Source organism: Parasteatoda tepidariorum, chromosome 5 (genome assembly GCF_043381705.1).
Source record: "Parasteatoda tepidariorum isolate YZ-2023 chromosome 5, CAS_Ptep_4.0, whole genome shotgun sequence".
NCBI classification, from domain to species: Eukaryota; Metazoa; Arthropoda; class Arachnida; order Araneae; family Theridiidae; genus Parasteatoda; species Parasteatoda tepidariorum.
In genome coordinates this window covers 65,626,921-65,647,669 of record NC_092208.1, presented here as the reverse complement: position 1 = coordinate 65,647,669, position 20,749 = coordinate 65,626,921, and the positions used below count along the sequence as shown (strand labels likewise).

At 27.3% G+C, this 20,749-nt stretch overlaps 1 protein-coding gene across 1 annotated transcript in view; it reads left to right on the top strand.

The window, feature by feature from the left end:
* Nucleotides 1-20,749, top strand: part of LOC107449971 (laminin subunit alpha-1) — a 106,876-nt gene that overhangs the window by 46,116 nt on the left and 40,011 nt on the right. The window contains exons 21-35 of the mRNA XM_071181550.1: nt 1,160-1,346; nt 3,103-3,209; nt 5,774-5,957; nt 7,310-7,449; nt 8,432-8,665; nt 9,223-9,363; nt 10,231-10,404; nt 11,116-11,292; nt 12,217-12,341; nt 13,757-13,877; nt 15,489-15,629; nt 15,718-15,830; nt 15,917-16,000; nt 16,785-16,978; nt 18,193-18,335. Of these exons, the coding sequence (XP_071037651.1) occupies nt 1,160-1,346; nt 3,103-3,209; nt 5,774-5,957; nt 7,310-7,449; nt 8,432-8,665; nt 9,223-9,363; nt 10,231-10,404; nt 11,116-11,292; nt 12,217-12,341; nt 13,757-13,877; nt 15,489-15,629; nt 15,718-15,830; nt 15,917-16,000; nt 16,785-16,978; nt 18,193-18,335 (2,265 nt within the window). The remainder of the gene's footprint in view (nt 1-1,159; nt 1,347-3,102; nt 3,210-5,773; nt 5,958-7,309; nt 7,450-8,431; nt 8,666-9,222; nt 9,364-10,230; nt 10,405-11,115; nt 11,293-12,216; nt 12,342-13,756; nt 13,878-15,488; nt 15,630-15,717; nt 15,831-15,916; nt 16,001-16,784; nt 16,979-18,192; nt 18,336-20,749) is intronic.

Here is a 20,749-nt window from a genome sequence, read left to right as displayed (position 1 = left end):
CTCTCCTGACCAAACTATGGGGACCACATTTCCCAGATTGCGGCTACCCCCTATATTTTGAAGATAAGAAATCCAAATATGTAAAAAAAAATGCATGTTTATTCAGAGAAAGTACGTTTTTGTGTCTGATTTCGTAACTTAATTAATAGTTAGCACTAATTAATTAGCATATTTGAGGTCACCCCCAGGAACCATTAAGATTGACACTTAAATCGTGAAAATCCGATCATTAGAACAAAAGTTATTCAGGGTGATATCTTTTTTTTTTGCGGACTGTACATGACCATTGCCTATGAATCATAATTATAGTACATATGGTCTTTGATGAGTAAACTAATTGTAATTTACAAAGAGAAACATGATAAATAAGTTTGTTTAAAAAGTTATGTTTTTTGATCAATTGATTCCAGGTTTGCTAAAGTTATATTAAGTTATATTTAGTACAATACAGTAACTAGTTAGTACAGTAAGAGCTGTTTAATTAGAACAGTTATTATAATAAATTTCTAATTACAGTAGGGAACCGATTATCCGGAACGATCGGGACCATCGCTATTCCGGATAACTGATTTTTCCGGTTTTCTGAAACGCTACAAAAAGCCGTTTTTTTATTGTTAAACCCAACTAAAAAAAAAAAAATTTTTGGAAATAATCTTAAAAAGAAGAAAAAACGATGAAGTAATACACTAATGATTATTTCCAAAATGATGGTAAGGTAAACATCTTTAAAAAAAGAAAGAAAAATCCTAAAATCTTATGAAGAAAAATTTTTTTTTTTAAAATGGTGGGAAAATGTATCGAATGTTGTTCCGGTTTTTTGGTTTTCCGGTTTTCTGATTTCCGAATAACGGGTTCTGTACTGTATATGGTATTTTTATATGTTATAATAGTTTTAGTCTGTCTACATTCTAGTCCATTCAGCTCAGCTTCAATAAATATTTTTTAATTTTGGCTTTATTCATTCAACTTTAATCAATGGTACAAACAGATAAATCATTCTGGAGGAATGAATGGCTATTAATAGCTTGCAAGACCTGTAAAAATTGAATCTAAATACTATTGGAGTAATTCAAGAAGTGAAAACAAACGATGTGTTTGTGTCATCTATACTAGTGAATGATTTGTTTATGAATTATTTCATTCTTTTTGCTTTTTTCAGTATGGCTTAGGTAATATTGAATTAGGATGTCTGCCATGTCGTTGCAATAAAACTGGAACAATTCATGAAAATGTGGATATATGTGACCCCGTATCCGGGAAGTGTGATTGTAAACCTGGTGTATTTGGTCTTAAATGTGATACTTGTCTTGAAGGATATTACAGCTTTTCTGAAAGTGGTTGTAAATGTAAGTGACACTTTATCTTTTTTGAATAACATTATATTACCATGTGAAAATGAAGAAATTGTTTAATAAAGCTTATAATCTAAAGCAGGGATGGGCAAACTATGGCCCGCCAGAAGGTTTTATCCGTCCCGCGGACAAAATTTAAACTTGTGGCAAATATAAACAATATGCATCCATTTTCTTGTCTACTTTGTTTAAAACTATTTTTGTTCTTTATTTTTTAACAAAGTACTGATGGCCTTTTTACTTTCTCAATTTTTGTTCTACAAAACATAAATTGATGGAAATAGTTAGCACAGACAGCTTCAATTGGTAAAATGTTGAAAGCAGAAGTTCTTTATAGAATAGCCATAGATTGGCTCCAACGAGCGTTTGTCTTTCTCGAGGAGCAGACATACGGAATCTAATATAGGTGAATACTTCACACGTGGCAGACTGCACATTTTAAGCTCCAACGAGCGGATTTTTCTGACGGCGCAAGTTCTAACATTATTTATTGAGTATGGAAAAATTGAGCACATGCAACGTCATTGTAAATAATGGTGAAATTATTAAATGTATAAAATGGCTACTGCCTTTTTGGAGTTATTTGTAAAATTTTTTTCACCCCAAAATGGCAACTAAAAAACGCGAAGTTGATTTAGAGTGCCATGCGTTCAATGATGAATTGACTTCATTTTATTTTAGAAGTTAGAATTTTTATTTTAGAAGTTTTTACTCGGCCCACCAAACTTTTTTTTTCTCGAAATTTGGCCCTCGACCAAAAAAAGTTTGCCCATCCCTGATCTAAAGAGCAATTATTCCTTTGGAGGAATCTTTATAAGCAAAAAAATTTTTTTTTATAGAAAAGAAAACTTTCCTTAATTTTTTTTCAATTGTAAATATTTGTTTTAATGTGTGACTATAATCTGCTGTGATTTTATAATGCAATCAAACACTAATGACATTCAAATTTGCAAGTGGCATTTTCAGTGAAATCTTTTGATTAAGAAGAAATACAACATTTGTCTTATTCATATTTAAACATGATTTACAATTTAAATTATAATATTGCCGAAAATTTCAAAAGGATAAATATATGTGGTTAAAATTTTTTTAATTTAATTTAATTTAATAAATTTTTTTCTAGCATATTTAAAAACTTTACATTATTATTATTATGTTACAACAATAACATACTGTACTATGTGCATGACTGGTATGTAAAATAGAAAGCATGATTTTAGCTAAATTCAGTATATAAATATATATTTAATTTAAAAAAGTTATGTGGATGGAAAAAAATGTTTGATAAAAATGAGTTTTCTGAGCTGCAGAGAGAGTCATTGTCATAGAGTAGCAAAATTCCCTGTCAGCATGTCAAGGAATTTTGCTAATTCACAAATCTGTCAGTGAATATATGCAGCAGACAGTTTTTTTTGCCAACTAAAAACGCATCACTGATCGTATCTCACAAATGGCGGGCACTTCATTAAATTAGAATATTTTAAAGACACTGAACTGACCATACAGTTTACCTACACAGCTGCAACTGAGCACAGTTGTTTCCAAGAAATGCTAGGACACGACATAAGCACTCGTTGCAATGCACGCTTCATACAAAACACACATAGCAAAACAGCCCTTACTTAAAAAAAAAAAAAACCTCGTATATATACCCATGGATTATTCTGAATTGTAATTTTTTTTGGATATGATAAATTAATAAATGTGTTTCTCTTATGGTGGTGATAACTGGTATGTTTAATTATTTAAGGGTGTGGTTGTGATGCTAATGGTGCTGCGACACCTCAGTGTGAAGATCCAAGTGGGCAATGCGTTTGTAAGAAGAATGTTATTGGCAAGACTTGTAATCAATGTGCAGTATGTTTATTTTAACTATTCTTGTTTATGCATTTCATGCCTAATTTTATTTTACAGGATATATGCTTAACTAATTAAAATTTTTTGATAAATTGATTTCCAGTTATTAGAAAATATATTATTCAAAAAATATGTACGAGAATTTGTTTTAATCTGTCATATTCAGTGACCAAAAGGAAACAGATTAGGTTTTAACCCAATGACGGTTCTGCGGGTAAAATGTCATATTTTCACCTGCAGTCTTCTCTGCATAACAAAACTGATTTTTACATGTTATTAGATAGGGAAATAGTGTTACTTACTTATCCTCTTTATGCCAAAATGGCACATAAGGCCTCAGATCTTTTTCCCCACTCACTCCTGTCTTTGGCCAGGCAACACGCTTCTTCCCATCCAGTTAATCTTGCTTTACTAAGATCTTCCTTGATGCATCTTTACCATGTTAGTCTTGGTCTCCCTCTTTTTCTCTTTCCGTCAGGCACCCATGAGCTTGCAACATTTGCAGGATTGTTTCTATCTGTTCTTAGTATATGGCCAAACCATCTTCATCTTCGTCTTCGAATTTCTTCATTAACAGATGAGATATTAGCCTTTGTTAAAAGGTCCTTATTTGTTATATTATTGGGCTAGAAGATTTTTAGTATTATTTTTAAGCATCTATTTGGAAAAGTTTCAAGTTTTTCTTTTTCTGATTTCCGGGGACTGCAGCATTCGGTATACAGAAGAATGGAACGCACAGTAGCCTTATAGACATTTATTTTTGTTTTTAATTCTATATTTGAGGCTCTCTAACAAATGTACAGACCTCAGAAACAGGATCTAGCTTTTCTGATTCTCTGGTAAATATCATCGTTACTTCCGCTGTGTTTGCTATGTTTAATAACAATAGCTCCGAAATAAACAAAATAATCAACCTCTTTGATCTTTTTAGGGTTGATTTCTCTACTTCTGTTAGATTTCGCATTTATTCTCATTATTTTTGTTTTACTTTTATTAATTTGAAGGTCAATTTCGTTAGCATATTTGTAGTTGTTATGGAGACAATGTCGTCGACAAAATCGAGGTCTTTTAAAGTGGTGTAAAACTTCTTTTCTATTCCTCTTTTCTGATTGTGGAAAATAGTGTATTAGGGAAAAATATTCTCCTAATTTGGTCCGTATGCTAAACCACTATTGGTTTAAGCTTTACATATTAATGAATTATTATTTATAAATTAATTGATTGTAAATTATTTTTTAATTAATAGAAATCATAAATCATTTATTAATAGTATCTCTCTGAACAAGAAAACTGAATGTTACAACGAAGTTTTTTGACTATACCACTGATTCCCTTTGTACTAAATGTTGAACAGTATCAGATAATTTTTATTCAAATTAAATCATGGATTACAAGTATGTGAAAAATAATTTCATAATAATATAATGGAAAGTTAAAGAATAATTTAAGATTAAGAGTTTCAAGTTGAGTTTTTTAAGCAGCAGGTATTTTTGTTAATTTTTTTTTTTATAATTATTTTTATTATCATGTTAGTTAAACTCTGCTGACCAGTAGTTAAAAAATGTTTATTATTTTGTCTTACCCCAAGGAATCGTAAAATCGTATTTCTCACGAATTTTAACAAAATAATTTTCATATTTCTTTACAAAATAAACTTCAGCTAAGTTATGATTTTATGCTAACAGATGTGATATATTTATTTTAAACACAAAAAACTTTCATATTCTTGTACATTGATACATAAAAATATACGATGCTTGTTTTTATGGTGGATGTAAGTCCTTTCAGTCCCTGAGGGGATTTTTTTTTTCAAATAAAAGGAATTATCTCTTTGTTAGTAAAATTTTCTTAAATTATAGTTTAAGTCATATAATTTTGCTGACTTTATATTATAAATTTTTATGATTTCTTTAAATAGTTACAAAATAATTTTTTTGAATATTCTACTCTCAATTTGGATCAGAATTAAAAAAAGAATAGTATCGAGATAGGCTCCTTATAGAATCGTGAAAAAATATTTTTCAAAACACTTGAAACTTCTCAAGCTATTGTTGTTGTTTCTAATGACACTTAGACGAGCCAAGCTAGCCACCTATTGGTATTTTCGAGGTTCGCCTTTCTTCAGAAAGGTGTGCCTTTCATTTGACAAGTCAGCACTGCAAGGGTGAAAGTACATCTTGTACTAATATCCCACAAATGGATATCAGTACCACTCATTCCTGAGACTACTTCCCTTATTTAAACACAGATCTAAAGAGGAAGGAATATTTTCAGAACCCTGTTACCCATTGTATTCTCGGAGACCAACGACAGGACTTTTTACTCCACAGATTTTACGAGCATGCATATCACATGTACTCGGTGGGTCTTAGCAGAGTTGAGGATCGAACCTCGGCCCCTTGGGACCAAAGTTCGATGTTCTAATCACTGGTCTACCACGGGAAGTAATTTAAATTTGATTAGTGTAGATGCAATGTTTTGATGAAAAAATTAGTAAATTTTTTAATCTTAATTTTTTTTACTAGAAATTTATGCAAGTACAAAGATGATATTTTTTAATATAGCCTGAAACCTGGAATTTGTTATCCGGTAAAGGATGTGAAGATTGCAAGTGTGATGAATTGGGATCTGTAAGCTTAGTGTGTGATGAATTCAATGGGATATGTACTTGCAAACCAGGTGTTGGTGGTGACAAATGTGACATGTGTTTACAAGGTTATTTTGGATTTTCCACGACTGGATGTAGAAGTAAGAATTCTATATTATTGTTATGTAATTGTTGATTTATTATTAAATATAATTTTGTATTGTTATATGATTGCATGTGATCATTTGGTATGTTTTTCTTTAGAAAGATACGAGTGAAATGAAATTTATATACCTCTATTTTTTGTTTTGTTTTTAAAAAAATCTGAATTTTTATTTTATGCTCTAAGTTAATTTTTTATTTTTTTAAAATCACTTTAAAGTTTATAAAAGTACTCAGTGAACTTTCTTGGATTGAAGTTGCAATATTTTTCATTAACTCAAAATGATTAAAAAAAGCAATGACCTTGATCGCAGTATCAAAAAAAGCTAATTAAATTTTTATCTTCATTTTAAAAATTCTGTTACTTTTTTTAATATTGCATAAAATGATTGGATTATTTATTTATAGGATTTTTTTGTTAACATAATTTCATATATACCACATTAGGGATTAATCTTTTTAAATTAATACAAATGGTGAGTTTAGTGATATGTTGTGCGGAAGAGGAGTGAATGCTGTTTATATTGTAAAATTAATAAATAAATAATATGTTTATAAAATATAATAATTTTATAAAATATAATATTAAATCTAGCATTTCATTTTTGTATACCTATCTCTTTTACCATTTATAATTTTCTTCAGAAATAATATGTTTAATGGAATTAATACAAATGGTGAGTTTAGTGATATGTTGTGCGGCAGAGGAGTGAATGCTGTTTATATTATAAAATTAATAAATAAATAATATGTTTATAAAATATAATAATTTTATAAAATATAATATTAAATCTAGCATTTCATTTTTGTATACNTATTTATAGGACTTTTTGTTATTGATATAATTTCATATGTACCACAATAGGGATTCATCTTTTTAAATTATTACAAATGTGGAGTTTAGTGATATGTTGTGCGGCGGAAAAGTGAATGTTATTTTATATTAAAATTAATGAATAAATAATATTTTTATAAAATATAATAATCTTATAAAATATAATATTAAATCTATCATTTCATTTTTGTATACCTTTCTCTTTTACAATTGTAATTTTTTAAGAAATAATATGTTTAATAGAATAGTTGTGTATTTTTTCACCAAGTCTTAGTGTAAATTATTTTGCTATGCATATCCTGTTGCTGCTTCATTAACTTTAAAAAGCTTTTCTGACTGGCTTTGAAACTATATTTTCCTGAATTTGATTACTGCAATTTATGTTATCTCATAACGTAAAAAATATGAAATAGAAACATCACATTATAATAAAATTTGTATGGACACAGTAAACATTTTATAATACTAAAATGTAATTCATTTATTATGATAAAAATTATGTGAACCTTATTTTAGAATGTGAACCTTGCCAAAATTCTGGACATGTCTGTGATCCTGATACAGGGTTGTGTGTTTGTCCTCCTAATACTGAAGGTGAATACTGTCAACGATGTACTTCATCATCATGGGGTTATGATCCAGTTCAAGGATGCAAGGTAAAAACATTATTTGTATTCTTGTTTATATTTTATTTGCTCAAATCATTATAATATTTTAAATTGAATACAATTATCAACAAGAAAGAAATTGTTTTAAATTCAGCCAATAGTTTCATTTGTTCTTTCTTTGCATTTGTATTTGTTTCTGTTATTAAGCACATCGTACAAAAACTAGAAAATTTTGTAATAGTTCAATAAGAAAAAGTTTTTTTTAAAAACGTGTAGAATTTAATAACCTAATAATGTAGAATTTAATAACCAACCTAAAAATATGAAAAACTAATTAAAAATATAAATGCCTCCAAAATAAGACGAAATTTAGGAAAATGAGTGTGAATATACAGATTAGAAAATCTTCTTCTTCAAACTTATTTAAAAAAAAAAAAAGCTTTTTGTATCCTGATTTAATTTTTCAATGTTAATATAAACTTAATGCAACAAGAAGGTGCTCAGTAGCTTGTAATCATACTTATTATTTATTTTTCTTGATACATATATATAAAAACAAAAATCTCATAATGAATGAAGCAGATATTGAAGTATGATAAATGAAAAATTCATTACTTAATTTTACACTTGTGCTGTTGCGATTTACAAAGCTTCAGTAAAAATAATCTTTCATAATTTTTTTTAACTTTGTACCCAGAAACAAATTAAATCAAATGTCACATACATTTATTCCAAGCAATGTGCTTTGAACTTTGAACCTTAAATTTCATAAAAGAAAATTTTTTTTAGTAATTTTGATAGGGTTGTACCTTGTACCTTAGGTTAATATAAAAATTGTCTTAGAAATTATTTAAGTGAAGTTAGTTTATGAAAATTCGGAAAGGTTGTTAAAATACAAGCTTCAAATAATAAAACAAACACTTAAAAAAATTTCTGTTTTTCACATAGAGAACAAATTTATACATCATGTAACCAAAGATATTTGATACTTGTATTGTGACAAACCTTTAACTCTAATTATTCTTTTCAGCTTTGTGATTGTAACTTCAGGGGCTCCCCAAGTGATAATATTTGTGATGTAGATAATGGTAATTGCATTTGTCATGAAGGTTATGAAGGGAGACGGTGCGACAAATGTCGATTCGCTCATTATCAGTTCCCGGATTGTATGAGATGTGAATGTCGTTATGATGGTACAGATCCTTCCCAATGTACAGCTGAAGGTCTATGTCAATGTGATGAAAATGGTCAATGTCCTTGCAAGGTGATACTTTTGTTCTTCATATTCCTTTCATAGTATTGTAACAATCACCATAAATCTTTTTTTAAAATACTTTATTAATTTAAAAAAATATGCTCACTAGAGTTATCAAATATTTGAGAAAAAGAAAAACTACAATGTTTCAGAAAGCTGAAAAATCACTACTGAGGAAAGTGGGACTGAAAACATCAGAATTCTTTTGATAGCCAGGCGAAGCTGGTGAGTGGAATGGTGATAATTAAAAATACGTTCTGCGATTCAACCAGGCGTTATAACTGTTTTGGATATTCATCTCGCTTTCCTAACTAGTGATTGTGATAGTCCCTTTTCCTTGCTTAAATTTTAAATTGAATTGAGACTTTTAACGTGATTACTCTGATGAAGAGACTATATCTTTTTTTAATTGTTTTTTTTTTTAAATCTATGATATTTTATTTATTTTAATAATTTTCTTCTTCTCTTTTCAATATTCTGTAATTTTTTCCATGTTATTTCTACATTTTGAACTTATTTTATGAGTTCTACATACTTATGCACAGTAAATAATACTTTTAATGCAGGAAAATGTAGAAGGAGTTAAATGTGAATTTTGTAAACCTGGAACTTTTGGATTGGCTGTTGATAATCCACTTGGGTGCTATGAATGTTTTTGTTTTGGCAGATCTAAGGATTGCAAGCAAGCAGAAATGGTTTTGTCTCAAGTAAGTTTTTTTAAAACCTATTTGATGCATGTCTGTATCAATTTACCGACTATGTTTTGACTATGTCTTTTATTATCGTATAAAAATTTTTTTATTTATAAAAAAAAGCGTGTGAGGTATACCACACCCCAAACGAATAAAACAGTAGAATCTTCCAAATCTGTTTAAACCAAAATTACCTATTGCATTTAGTGCTATATTTTATTATTTAAAAATATTATATTAGTTATTTTAATGGTTTATGGTTATGAAAAATACGGCCTGAAATACCAGTGTCTTTTTTTTGCACTTACAGGTAAAATCTTCCAGACTTAGCTCACTTCCAAACAATATTTTTTCAAGTTCGATTATCTACATAGATCTAAAAGCACAGTAATTGATTAACTTTTGAATATGAATTTTAAAAAAAATTTCAAACTACTTCTTTTTTGGATTTTTTATTTTAAAACAAATATAATTCAGATAGTCTAACAAATTTTTTTCTCTTTATAATCAAAAAATTACCAAAATATATTTTTGCTTGTAATTTGAGCATCAATAAAAATATCTGTATAAAAGGGAGACTGGTGTTCCATTTTCACCAAAGAGTTAACATCTAGTGTTTCATTTTTGAAATAAATTTTCATGCTTGTGAAAGTTACTAAAAATTTGTGTAAATGTAAATGACATCATGACTTATTTTAACGAAAATTGTTAGATTTGCTTTTTTCTTTTTAGCTAAGTTATATGTTTTCAAAGTCTTCAAATATGATATTTCTGAATGGTGGAATTGTCCTAGTGCTTCTTATTCTTTTTCAAAATCGCACTTGCACAAAACTTATTTATTCATAAATTTTTAAAAAATATTTTCCATCTATTTTATTTTAGATTACCACTCCTCCCCGAGAAGTTATATTCGAATTAGGAAATACTCCTTTGGGCCTATCATCTCATAAATTTCTTCTAATACCTGGACAAAATGGAAATGTAAAATTGGGAATTCCCTACATTATTGCTCAACCAGTATATTGGATGCTCCCGAAAGAATTCCTTGGAGAAAAGGTAGTCAATTGTTCTGCAACTCTATTCTTTCAATTAAGTTTTATAATATTTCAGTGATATTTTGTTTGAATAAAGTTAAAATTTAATATAATAAGACTGTTTAAAATTTTGGAACTAACCTGGAGCTTAGAATTAAAAAAGTGAAAATATATGATGTACTGTACAGTAAATTGACTGTATTTTCTTCTACCTTGGTGAAAATGGTAATATGGTTGGAAAATAAATTAAAAGCATTACTTCGTTTTTTAAATGTTGTAGGGGCAGCACACTAAGTCATAAAAATATATTTAATTGGATGCAAATGGTCAAAAGCAAAATCGAAAAAATCTCCTCTTTTACATCTTCTAAAAATTAAAAAACTGCACAGTCAAACTCATTGTTTTAATAATGCAGTTATGGCTCAAATAATGATAGTTTGGTGATGTAACAAAATATCTTATCTATCCATAAAAAAAATTTAAACTGCAAGTCCAAGGTTAAGAACAGAAAGTTTTCAAACATTAATTTGCAAGCCAAGGCCTGCTGCAGTGCCTTAAAAATAGAACATATGTTATATACCATTTCAGGAAATGGCTATAGATACAAATAAATAAATTTTTTTCAATTAATGTTTTATTTTATATTACTTATTAATTACTGTTAAGTATTCTGTTTTTATGTAAGAACAATTTTGATAATGTTTTATGAATTTAAAAAAATATATTTTTTTAGACTAGATCATACAATGGTGTATTGAAATTTCATATTGAGAGTCGTAGCTCCAGACGTTATCCTGATCCTCAGTTGTTCATATATCCACTTGTTGTAATAGAAGGTAACAACCGCAATCTTGTCCATTCACCATTTATGCCTATATCTGGTGGAAAATACAGTGTTCGCTTTCGCGAGGTATTTACATTTTTATTCTATTAAAATAAATTAAGAAGTTTAATTTGTGTTTTGATTATTTTCAAATACATTAAGAATTTTTCATAATTTAAATATGTACATCATCCTATTTTATGAGGGGACCTCTTTTGCTTGATAACAAATTGTGGTATTAAGGTCAAGTTCTATTTTTTCAAAGTAAGGCACTGAATGCTGTAGAACCCTTTACATAAGCTGGTTTGGAACGTCAAATTACATTTTATTCCCAAGACAGAAAAATTTTCTTTTTGATCTTCATGTTTTAAACAGAATAAACTTTCTTTTATGCCGTTTATCTTAAAGATAAATTTTATATTTTTACTGCACTCATACTAATATTAAATGTACTATTTGTTTTGGTCTCTCTTGGTTTGGATTTTATGTTCGAAGTTATTGATGTGTAATTTTTGATACAATCATTTTGTTAATTATGAATTTGTTATCTATTTTCAAAGTTAATATTATTTTTATGTGAATAATATTTAGTCAATTTATTAAGCCACTTTATCAATTTCTTTAAAAAAAATGTTGCCTGGAAGAATGCGAATGGACACCTTATAGTGTCCCACTTAAAAATAACTGCATTTTAAGGTTTTGGCACTTAAAAAACGTCCTCTTTCGATTTTAAAATTGTCTAAATGAGTATATATGTGGCTTAGTGCAAGAACAGCCAGTCTCAATATTTAATGAAGTGTGTTATCAACTTAATAAACTTCTATCAGCAAAAACAACTTAAGTCAAATTTAAGAAATAAAAAGAATGAAAAATTTCTTCCATTGATCCAATGTCATATCATGAATATGATTTTGTTCACTGCAATATTTTTTCAAGAATTTGACAAGCTTTTCTTCGTTTCTATTTGCTATCTATTTTTTAAATTAAATTTTATTGTAATCTGTAATATAGGATGAATGGACTCAAAGAGAAAATCCTGAAGTTCCTGTAACTAGAGCTCTCTTGATGTTAGTTTTACAGAATGTTCAACAAATTTTAATTCGAGCCACTGAAGGTGCTGATGTAAAAATTTCAAGGTATGGCAGTCTGCTGCTGCTGTGGTCGTTTATTGCTATATATATGCATCATTTTCCCAGTTGAGATTATCAAAATTTGGACTAAAGGGTGTTGGTAATCTAAATTAATGATCTTATATTTATTTTCATATTTTTTTACCCAATTTATTATGAATGAGGTAATTCAGGTAATTTTTTTGCGATACAAAATAGTCATGCTACTAAAAATTGCGTTAGCTGTAATGCCACATTGAGTTGCATTTAGTTTTGAAACTGGGTATGTTCTAATCATGTTTTGTATGTTTTAAGCTTTTGTGAGTTTGTGATTAATATTATTAACATTTATCTATTTTTTTAAATTTGGGTTTATAGTCTAGTTTAAAATTTTGAATCTAGTTTTAATGAATCAAGCAAAAATTAGTTGAAATGAAAGAGGTAATAATTTTCAAAATCAGAACTTTTTTGCTTTTTTTTATTGCAGTTGTAATATTTTGTCTTTTGAATATGAAGTAAATCGTTATACATTTTTGTAGAGTAATATGGTGAAAAAGTTCACTTAAAGAAAAGCAGAGGTAACCAATTTGAAGTAGGTAACCAAATTCAGTATTGGTATTTAAAACAACTACCAATATACACATCACAATATATATTAATTTACAATTTAAAAATAATCTTAATTTTAATTTTATAAGTTTTTAAATCAAATTTTAACTACTTTATTTGTATAATTGCATACATATTTTAAGAAAATGATGTTAGTTTTTTATAATAATGTTACAAATAGATTAAAGTTTATACATAAATTTATTGTTTGAAATTTATGTCAAAATATGAAAAAATTCTTATTACAATTCAAATTAAATATAATGTACTTTTGCTTTATACTATTTTTTAAATCTTCTATTGTCTTAACCATTTCATATTAAAAAGTTGAATTTGCAACTGTTTTCTCTGCGTCATGTTAGTTTCTAAAATAGTCAGCCTAGTATTTTATTTTGAATCACAGTGTGCTAATATTTCTGAAAATTCAGTAAGGTATAAAAAGTTCACTAATGTTTGTAATATTGTAGAAATAAGATGATAGATTATAATAAAGTTATACATTGGCTATATCTTTCATTTAATATTTACAGTTAATTGACATAAATTGTTATTATAAATACTTTCATTTTAATATTTTTACTGAAAATTAAATTCGAGATAAAAAGGTAATAAACTTATTTTTTGTGTGTCAAATGAAATAAAATTATCTTTGTAGTAATAAGTATGTGCTATGCAAATAAATAATTTATAAATTATTTTAATAATGTTTTATTCTTTCTCCTTACAGTGGCAACCTTTTAAGGTGAGTTTAATGATTTAGTTTCCTTATTTTAATATCAAACTTTTTCATTGATTGTTATAAATATTGAGAGATGATTTTTTTTAAACATTAGAATTAAAGATGTCAGCATGGAAGTAGCAGTTCTATTGTCTCCCACTCCAGCGTCTCCTTATGTAGCTGTTGGAGTTGAAATTTGCAAGTGTCCTAAAGAATATAGTGGATTGTCCTGCCAAGTACGTACACATGATTGAAATTTGGAGTTTATAAATTATCTCCTAATTTTCATAGGAAGAGAGGTTGCTATAAATAAAATTCATATTTTTAGTGGGATACCTGCATAGTGTGGATAGACCAATCCTGATTGGTTGTTGAAACATATCATTTGTTTACATTAGCAACTGTTCTTTCCATTCTATTTAGAGTAAGCCAGCTTGTGAAGTATTAATTCTCTTAAGTGACACATTCTAAATTCTTTCTCAAAGATTCACTATATATTTACACAGAGACTTACACAAAGACAGGCACGAAGCCCTGTGGAACATAAAAAACTAATTATATATCCAAGTTGCCAGGTACACAAAACAAAAATATATCAGAGTTACAATAAAATACATAAACAAATAATAAATCTAAGTTAAATAAAAGAAGGAGACGAAAAAGAATAACTAATTTGATTGGCTATACGGCTATGTATTTAATTAACTTATCGTTAATTATTATTCTGACTTTTGTTGAGAAACAGCTTAACTTTAATACATCATTTTACTGATAAAGACTAGCTGGCACTGATGTCATAGGTCACATGTGTGGATATGGGAGGTCTTCTTCTTGAAGTGCAAGTACCCTAGTCTGACAATAAAAATTATTAATATTCCTTCCATATTGTTAGTTTCATAAATATGTAAATTAAAATGTCAAGTTCATAATATTTTACATTTAATAAACAAACAGGAGAAAAATATACTTTTTGTGAAGTAATTTTTAAAAAAAATTTTTCATGCCACCAAAAGCTTTTTAGAATTTTTTTTAATTTCATATGAAGTGAAAGTCCTATGGGCAAATAAACTTGAGATAAAAATAATTTTTCTAATATTTATTATTGACCTTTTTTTTGCATGTTGTGCTAACAACAATTACTGTTTTCTACTGTTCAACTATTCGTTTAGCATCAAAGTTTAGTAGGAATTAAAATTTTGTGTCCAGAACACATAAATTATAAACTTAAAAAATAATTATTAACAAAGCAATGTGATACAATTAATTAACTTTGTTTTGTATCCTGCTTTGTTTTCTGCTTTACGTGTTGTGTTAGAAAATATCATCTCTTATCAAAACATTTTTTCCATTTTGCATCAAATTTCAGTTGAAATTAAATTTTTATCTGGAAAATATTTAGTACACATTAAATTATAAGCTTTAAAAATGATTAAAATTAATTAACTTTTATAAATTTTCTTCATTTTTTCTTATTTTACATGTTGTGTTAGAAAATATCTGTTTTTATAGCTAAAATTTTTCATTTAGCATGAAATTTTAGTAGGAATTAAAAATTTTTGTCTGGAAAAATTTCTTACTCATATAATTATCCGATAAGCAATTATATGATCCAAATTAGTAACTTTGAAATTTTATTTGGTGGAAAATAGTTTTTTTAAAATTTAAGGTGTATGTTACCTTCAATTTGATGATGAGGGCAACAAATTTAAACTGGAGTAAAATGAAGTTTATATATTATGATGACAGTACTTTTTTACTTTATGTATTTTATCCTTAAATTTTAGATATTTATATATTTAAAAAAAAACTTCAATTATGCTTTGTTTACTTGATTACATAAATTTTAGGATCCAGGTAAAGGGTATTATCGGAAGAAAAAAATAAATTTCCAGAACAGTACCGACTTAATCGATCAAATTGGAATATCTGTGCCCTGCCCATGTAACAATCGAAGTGATATTTGTGATCCTGAAACTGGATTTTGTCAAGTAAGTTTTTAAAAAAATTATTACTACTTAAAAATATTTTTATAAATCTCTGCCTACAAAGTGCTTATTTTTCTTGTTTATTTCTTAGAATTGCAGAGAAAATACAGCAGGTGCTTTTTGTGAGTTATGCGCAAAAGGATTTTTTGGTGATCCTACTAGAAGTCCATGCCAACCTTGTGAATGCCCGCTGGTCAATAACAGGTAAAATGAAATATTTGCTTCATGCTTGCTTAACAAATGTAATTTTACTGTTTTTTATTAAATAAATTATTTTCTTTTTCTTGTAGTTTCAGTGATACGTGTGATTGGGATATAACTGGTCATGTTTGCACTAACTGTCAACTAGGATATGAAGGAAAGCATTGTGAAAAGTATTTATTATTCTATTTTTATTTGATTTCATTGTTAAAATATTTTCACTTATTATTTATTACCTGTGCTTAGGCTCATAGTGATCCTGGTCAAACAGATCTATTTTATTTTAAATTTTATTGCACTGGGAGATGTCTATTTTAAAAAAGTATGTGTGGCTTTAATTCTATTAGGTTACTATTTTTTATTCAGATATATTTTAATTTTCATAATTGCGACAAGATTTGTCTTAAATATATTTTGTTATAAATATATTAAACTGTGAATTACAATTATCATTTACAATTAATCATTTACAATTACATATAAAAAATATTTTTCAATGAGGTAATATATCAATTTATGTTGATTATTGTTTATTAATATGTAAATTGCCAATATAAATTAATACAAAATTTTTCAGTTTTTGAAAATTTAATGATCTTAAATAGATTTGTAGAATGTTTTTGGTAGCTTTTAAATTGAGTGGTCTTTGAGAATCACCTAGTTTACTGTTATCTAAAAATAACCTTTTTAATAAATAGTATCTGTCTTATTATTTATCAATTTATGTAGATTATATTTTATTAATATGAAAATTACTAATGTGAATGGTGACAAACTTTGCCTATTTTATAAAATTAAGTAACCTTATTACATTTATAAATTAAATGGATGTCTTAAGCAACTTTTAATTTCAGTGGTCATTCAGAATCCCCTAGTTTGCTTCTACCTTAATATAGCCCTGTAAATAAATTTAAATAGTTTGTGTCTTCTTTACTTATATGAAGCGTTAATTTCTAGATGCTCCCGAGGCTTTTATGGGACTCCTACCATGATGGGTGGACAGTGTCTTGCATGTAATTGTAATCCCTATGGCTCTTTAGATCGCATTTGTGATCGAATGACCGGTCAGTGTCACTGTCGAAGGGGTATAACTGGTCGTGACTGTACTCAATGTAGCCCTCGTCACATCCTTACAGACATTGGTTGTAAATGTAAGCATTTATTAAATTCTCTTATATAATAAGCAAATCTTCTGTCTTTTATCTTGTGTAATCTGTCTCTAATCTTCTGTCTTTTATTTAATGTTATATTTTAATAATTTTGTTGTGAATGATTTTCATGATTTGTATACTTTGAAAAAAAAATTATTTGAAAAGTATTGCACCTACCTACCTGGGTCAGAGATTTAAACCACATTTTTTAATTTTAATGATATTTTATGAAATTAGAATGGATAAAAGTAATGTGTTTACATTTACTGAATATCTGACTACACTTTGTTACTTTTAAATTATTTATAATTGAAGTTGAGAGGTAAATTGATGGAGGATGCATGTTACACTTTATATAATATTAAAAGTGTCCTTAAAAATTTTATTTATGTTCCTCCATCTTCTTAGCCCTTCAATTTTATAAAATTTAATTTTGAAAATATGTTTTTTTAATAAATGTAAGGATTTAAGGCAAAAATAATCTTAATAAGTTTTCCTTATATTGTATTATTTTATTGGAATAGATTGTTTGGTAAATAAATAAATATTTATTTTATTTGTTTTAAGTTTCTTTAATCAGATGTTTAATAACATCAAAATTTGTATTAAAATTACTGTGATACAAAAATTGAATTTCTAAACTATTTAAAGATCTAATGTTCTTATATAAATTTCACTCCAATAGGTAATCTAAATTTTCATGAATGCTTTTTGACTTTCTTGTCATTAAATTTGCTTGTTATTTCATAGATTTGCCTATGATCAATACTTTTGAGTAGAATTAATGTCATGTCAAGTCAATATTTTTAAAGTAATTCTTAAAAGTATCAAAATAATATACATTAATTAAATTAATTATGCAAATTTTATAAATTATATAAATAGTTTTAACAATTTGTCTATTAAAACTAGCACTTTATGGAAATAGAATTGTGCAGAATAAAATTAGTCTTATAAATACTCATGCAGTCTTTGACTACCTACTCAAGCTGATTTGAGTGTTTTATTTAGACACTGTAAATTTTTAATTATTTAATAAATTAATATAATTTACAAAATTAAATTTAATAAATTTTTGTTTAGCTTTCTCCTTCTCTCTTATATACATTCCAATTATTACTAAATAATCATTGCTCCTTTTATTGGATTGAAATCATGGTCCAAAATGCTTGATATTAGTTTTAGAATTCTGAATTTTTGTTTTGTCTTCCCAGCTTGTGATGATCATTGTATTGGACCTCTTTTAAATGATGTGGACTTTTTAGTTGAGTCCTATGCTAAACATAATTTATCAACCTTCTCTCCTCGACCATGGATCCCTTTACTTCAAATAGATAACCAAACTATTGCATTACAGGTATGTCTGACATTATTTTCACTAAAATCTATTATAAATATAAATTTTAGTATATGTATATATACGAGTTATTATTTTTATAAATTTTTGAAAGAAATATTTCATTATTGGGTACTTTTGTTGTTCAGCAATATTTATTTGTGAAAAACTACTTTTATCTTCAATCCCACTATCCATATATCCCTATATCCATAGAAATATATGTACACTATGTAATATCTAGTATTAGCCAAATAAATAATGGTTTGAATAATAATTATATGTAGCGTTGTAAGAGTAAGTGCTTGTAAAATATTTATAAAAGTTTTCTTACATTACTTTTTATTACAAAACTTATTTTACAAGTATTTTATTACTATAGTTTTTTACGGAAGTTTAAATCACTAAGAGGCTTCTCCTCTTGCTTGCACCAAAATTCAACTGCCATATGCCGGGCAGAGATCTGGTATGGCAAGAATCTGATATTTCTTCTCCTTTCATCGAAAGGAAAAAATTAGATGCACTCTGACTTAAAGAGAATTATAGGGAAGTTCCTTCCTTTGTTTAAGATTGAGGGCAGTTAAATAGAAACGAAAAGTATTCCTAAGAAGATGTGTAGGGGAGAGGGGAGCACATGTGAACAGGGGGCAGATGTGAACATTGTATGTTTTACCAATATGATTTGAAATAAAAAATCTTGAAAAATTTTCAATTGATGGCAGTACTAGTCCTACCTCTCTGCAAAACTTTCAGAACAATGAGCCATTTTGTTATTCTATTCTGACAATTTCTTTGTATCAGCTGGTGTTGTATATATTATAATCACTCGCTTCTTCATGTGAAAGTATAGTATAAATCAACTGATAAGCTAAAATTAACTATTGCAGACCATTATATAAACATTCAGGTAAGTTCATGAAAAAAAAAATTTTTTTTTTTCAATTAAAAATTCTTTATTTTTCAAGTAAGGTTTAAGAAGGATGGTGGGGCACTTGTGAACAAATCATCTGGGGCAGATGTGAACAGTTCACATGTGCCCCTACATAGTATTAAGATTATTATCCTCATGATATTATAAGTTTAAAAAATATGTATGCATTTAAAATTATCATTATTTAATTTTCCATAATTAATTTATTAATTTTTCCTTTAAAAAAATTTTTTTTTATTAAATGGTTGATCGCGCATCACGCATATTAACTGATACACCTGAGAAAATAGAATTGCTAAAGCTACAAATGAAAAGATAGAAAAAATGAAAAAAAAAGCATGAAAGAGTATTAGAGAAGAAAGAAAAAGGCCCATTACAACACCCGTGGAACATGAAGTTGCGAAAAACCCAATTACGGATAAATTATTGTACAGCTGAAAAATTATTTTCTTATTGACAGTACTGTTGTACAATTTAAATTCACATAGTAAGCTACAACCCCCTCAGTATAATGCGTATCTATATCTGTTATATTAAAGATTTTTTTTCTTTGAAATATGATGATTGCTTTGTGTTTTTAATCTTGTTCATATGTGCCCCAGGCCTGTTCACATGTGCCCCCAATAGGGGCACATGTGAACAATTGAAGTTATTTTTTTAAAATATCATAAAGTAAGGAAATATTTTATTGAAAATTCTCAAAAAATTCCATAAGTCAAAGAAAAGACTATTTAAACATATGAACTTCTTTACTGTGAGAAATTGATGATATTTTTTGAAAATTGAAGAAATAAAAAAAATTGTTCACATGTGCCCCCTTATCCCCTACCTGTATAAGTAACATTGGATATCATATAATTATTCTTTATTTAAATTAAGTCATATACAACCTATTTTAACTTTTTTTTTTAAAACTGAAAATTGATTTGAAGTGTGCAGCAGCACCGTCCTTTGAACTTATGACCTGTACCTTTAAAAATAAATTTGTTAAATATTTGACTGAAATAGTTACGTTTTACTGTTAAGTTTATTTAAATTTTCATTGGTTTGGAAGCTTTTATAAAGCTTTCTTAAGCGTTGTATAAAGATGAAACTCTGATATATGTTTGGAAATTTCAGCTATTATTTAATCAAAAAATTTTATAAACAGATACTTAAGCAAAATAGTATTTTTTTTTTTATCTTCTGTGTATTTATCTACTATTTAAATTTTTTTTTATTTTCATGATCTTTCAAATCAACTACAATGAATTCACTTTTTTTTAAAATTTTTCAAAGCTGTATTGTATATTTTCATAATATTATTCAACTGAGGCAAATTAGTTAATTGTATATTTAGTTATTGTTTGGTTGTTTAATTCATGCACGTGAAAAGTTACTATTGTTATTCTCCCTTTTTGTGAAAATAGCTGCAAAATATTACCACCCAACTACGCCTTATTGACATTACATCCACTCCAATATAGAATAGAATATGTGAACATTTGGATGCAGTAAAAAGGAA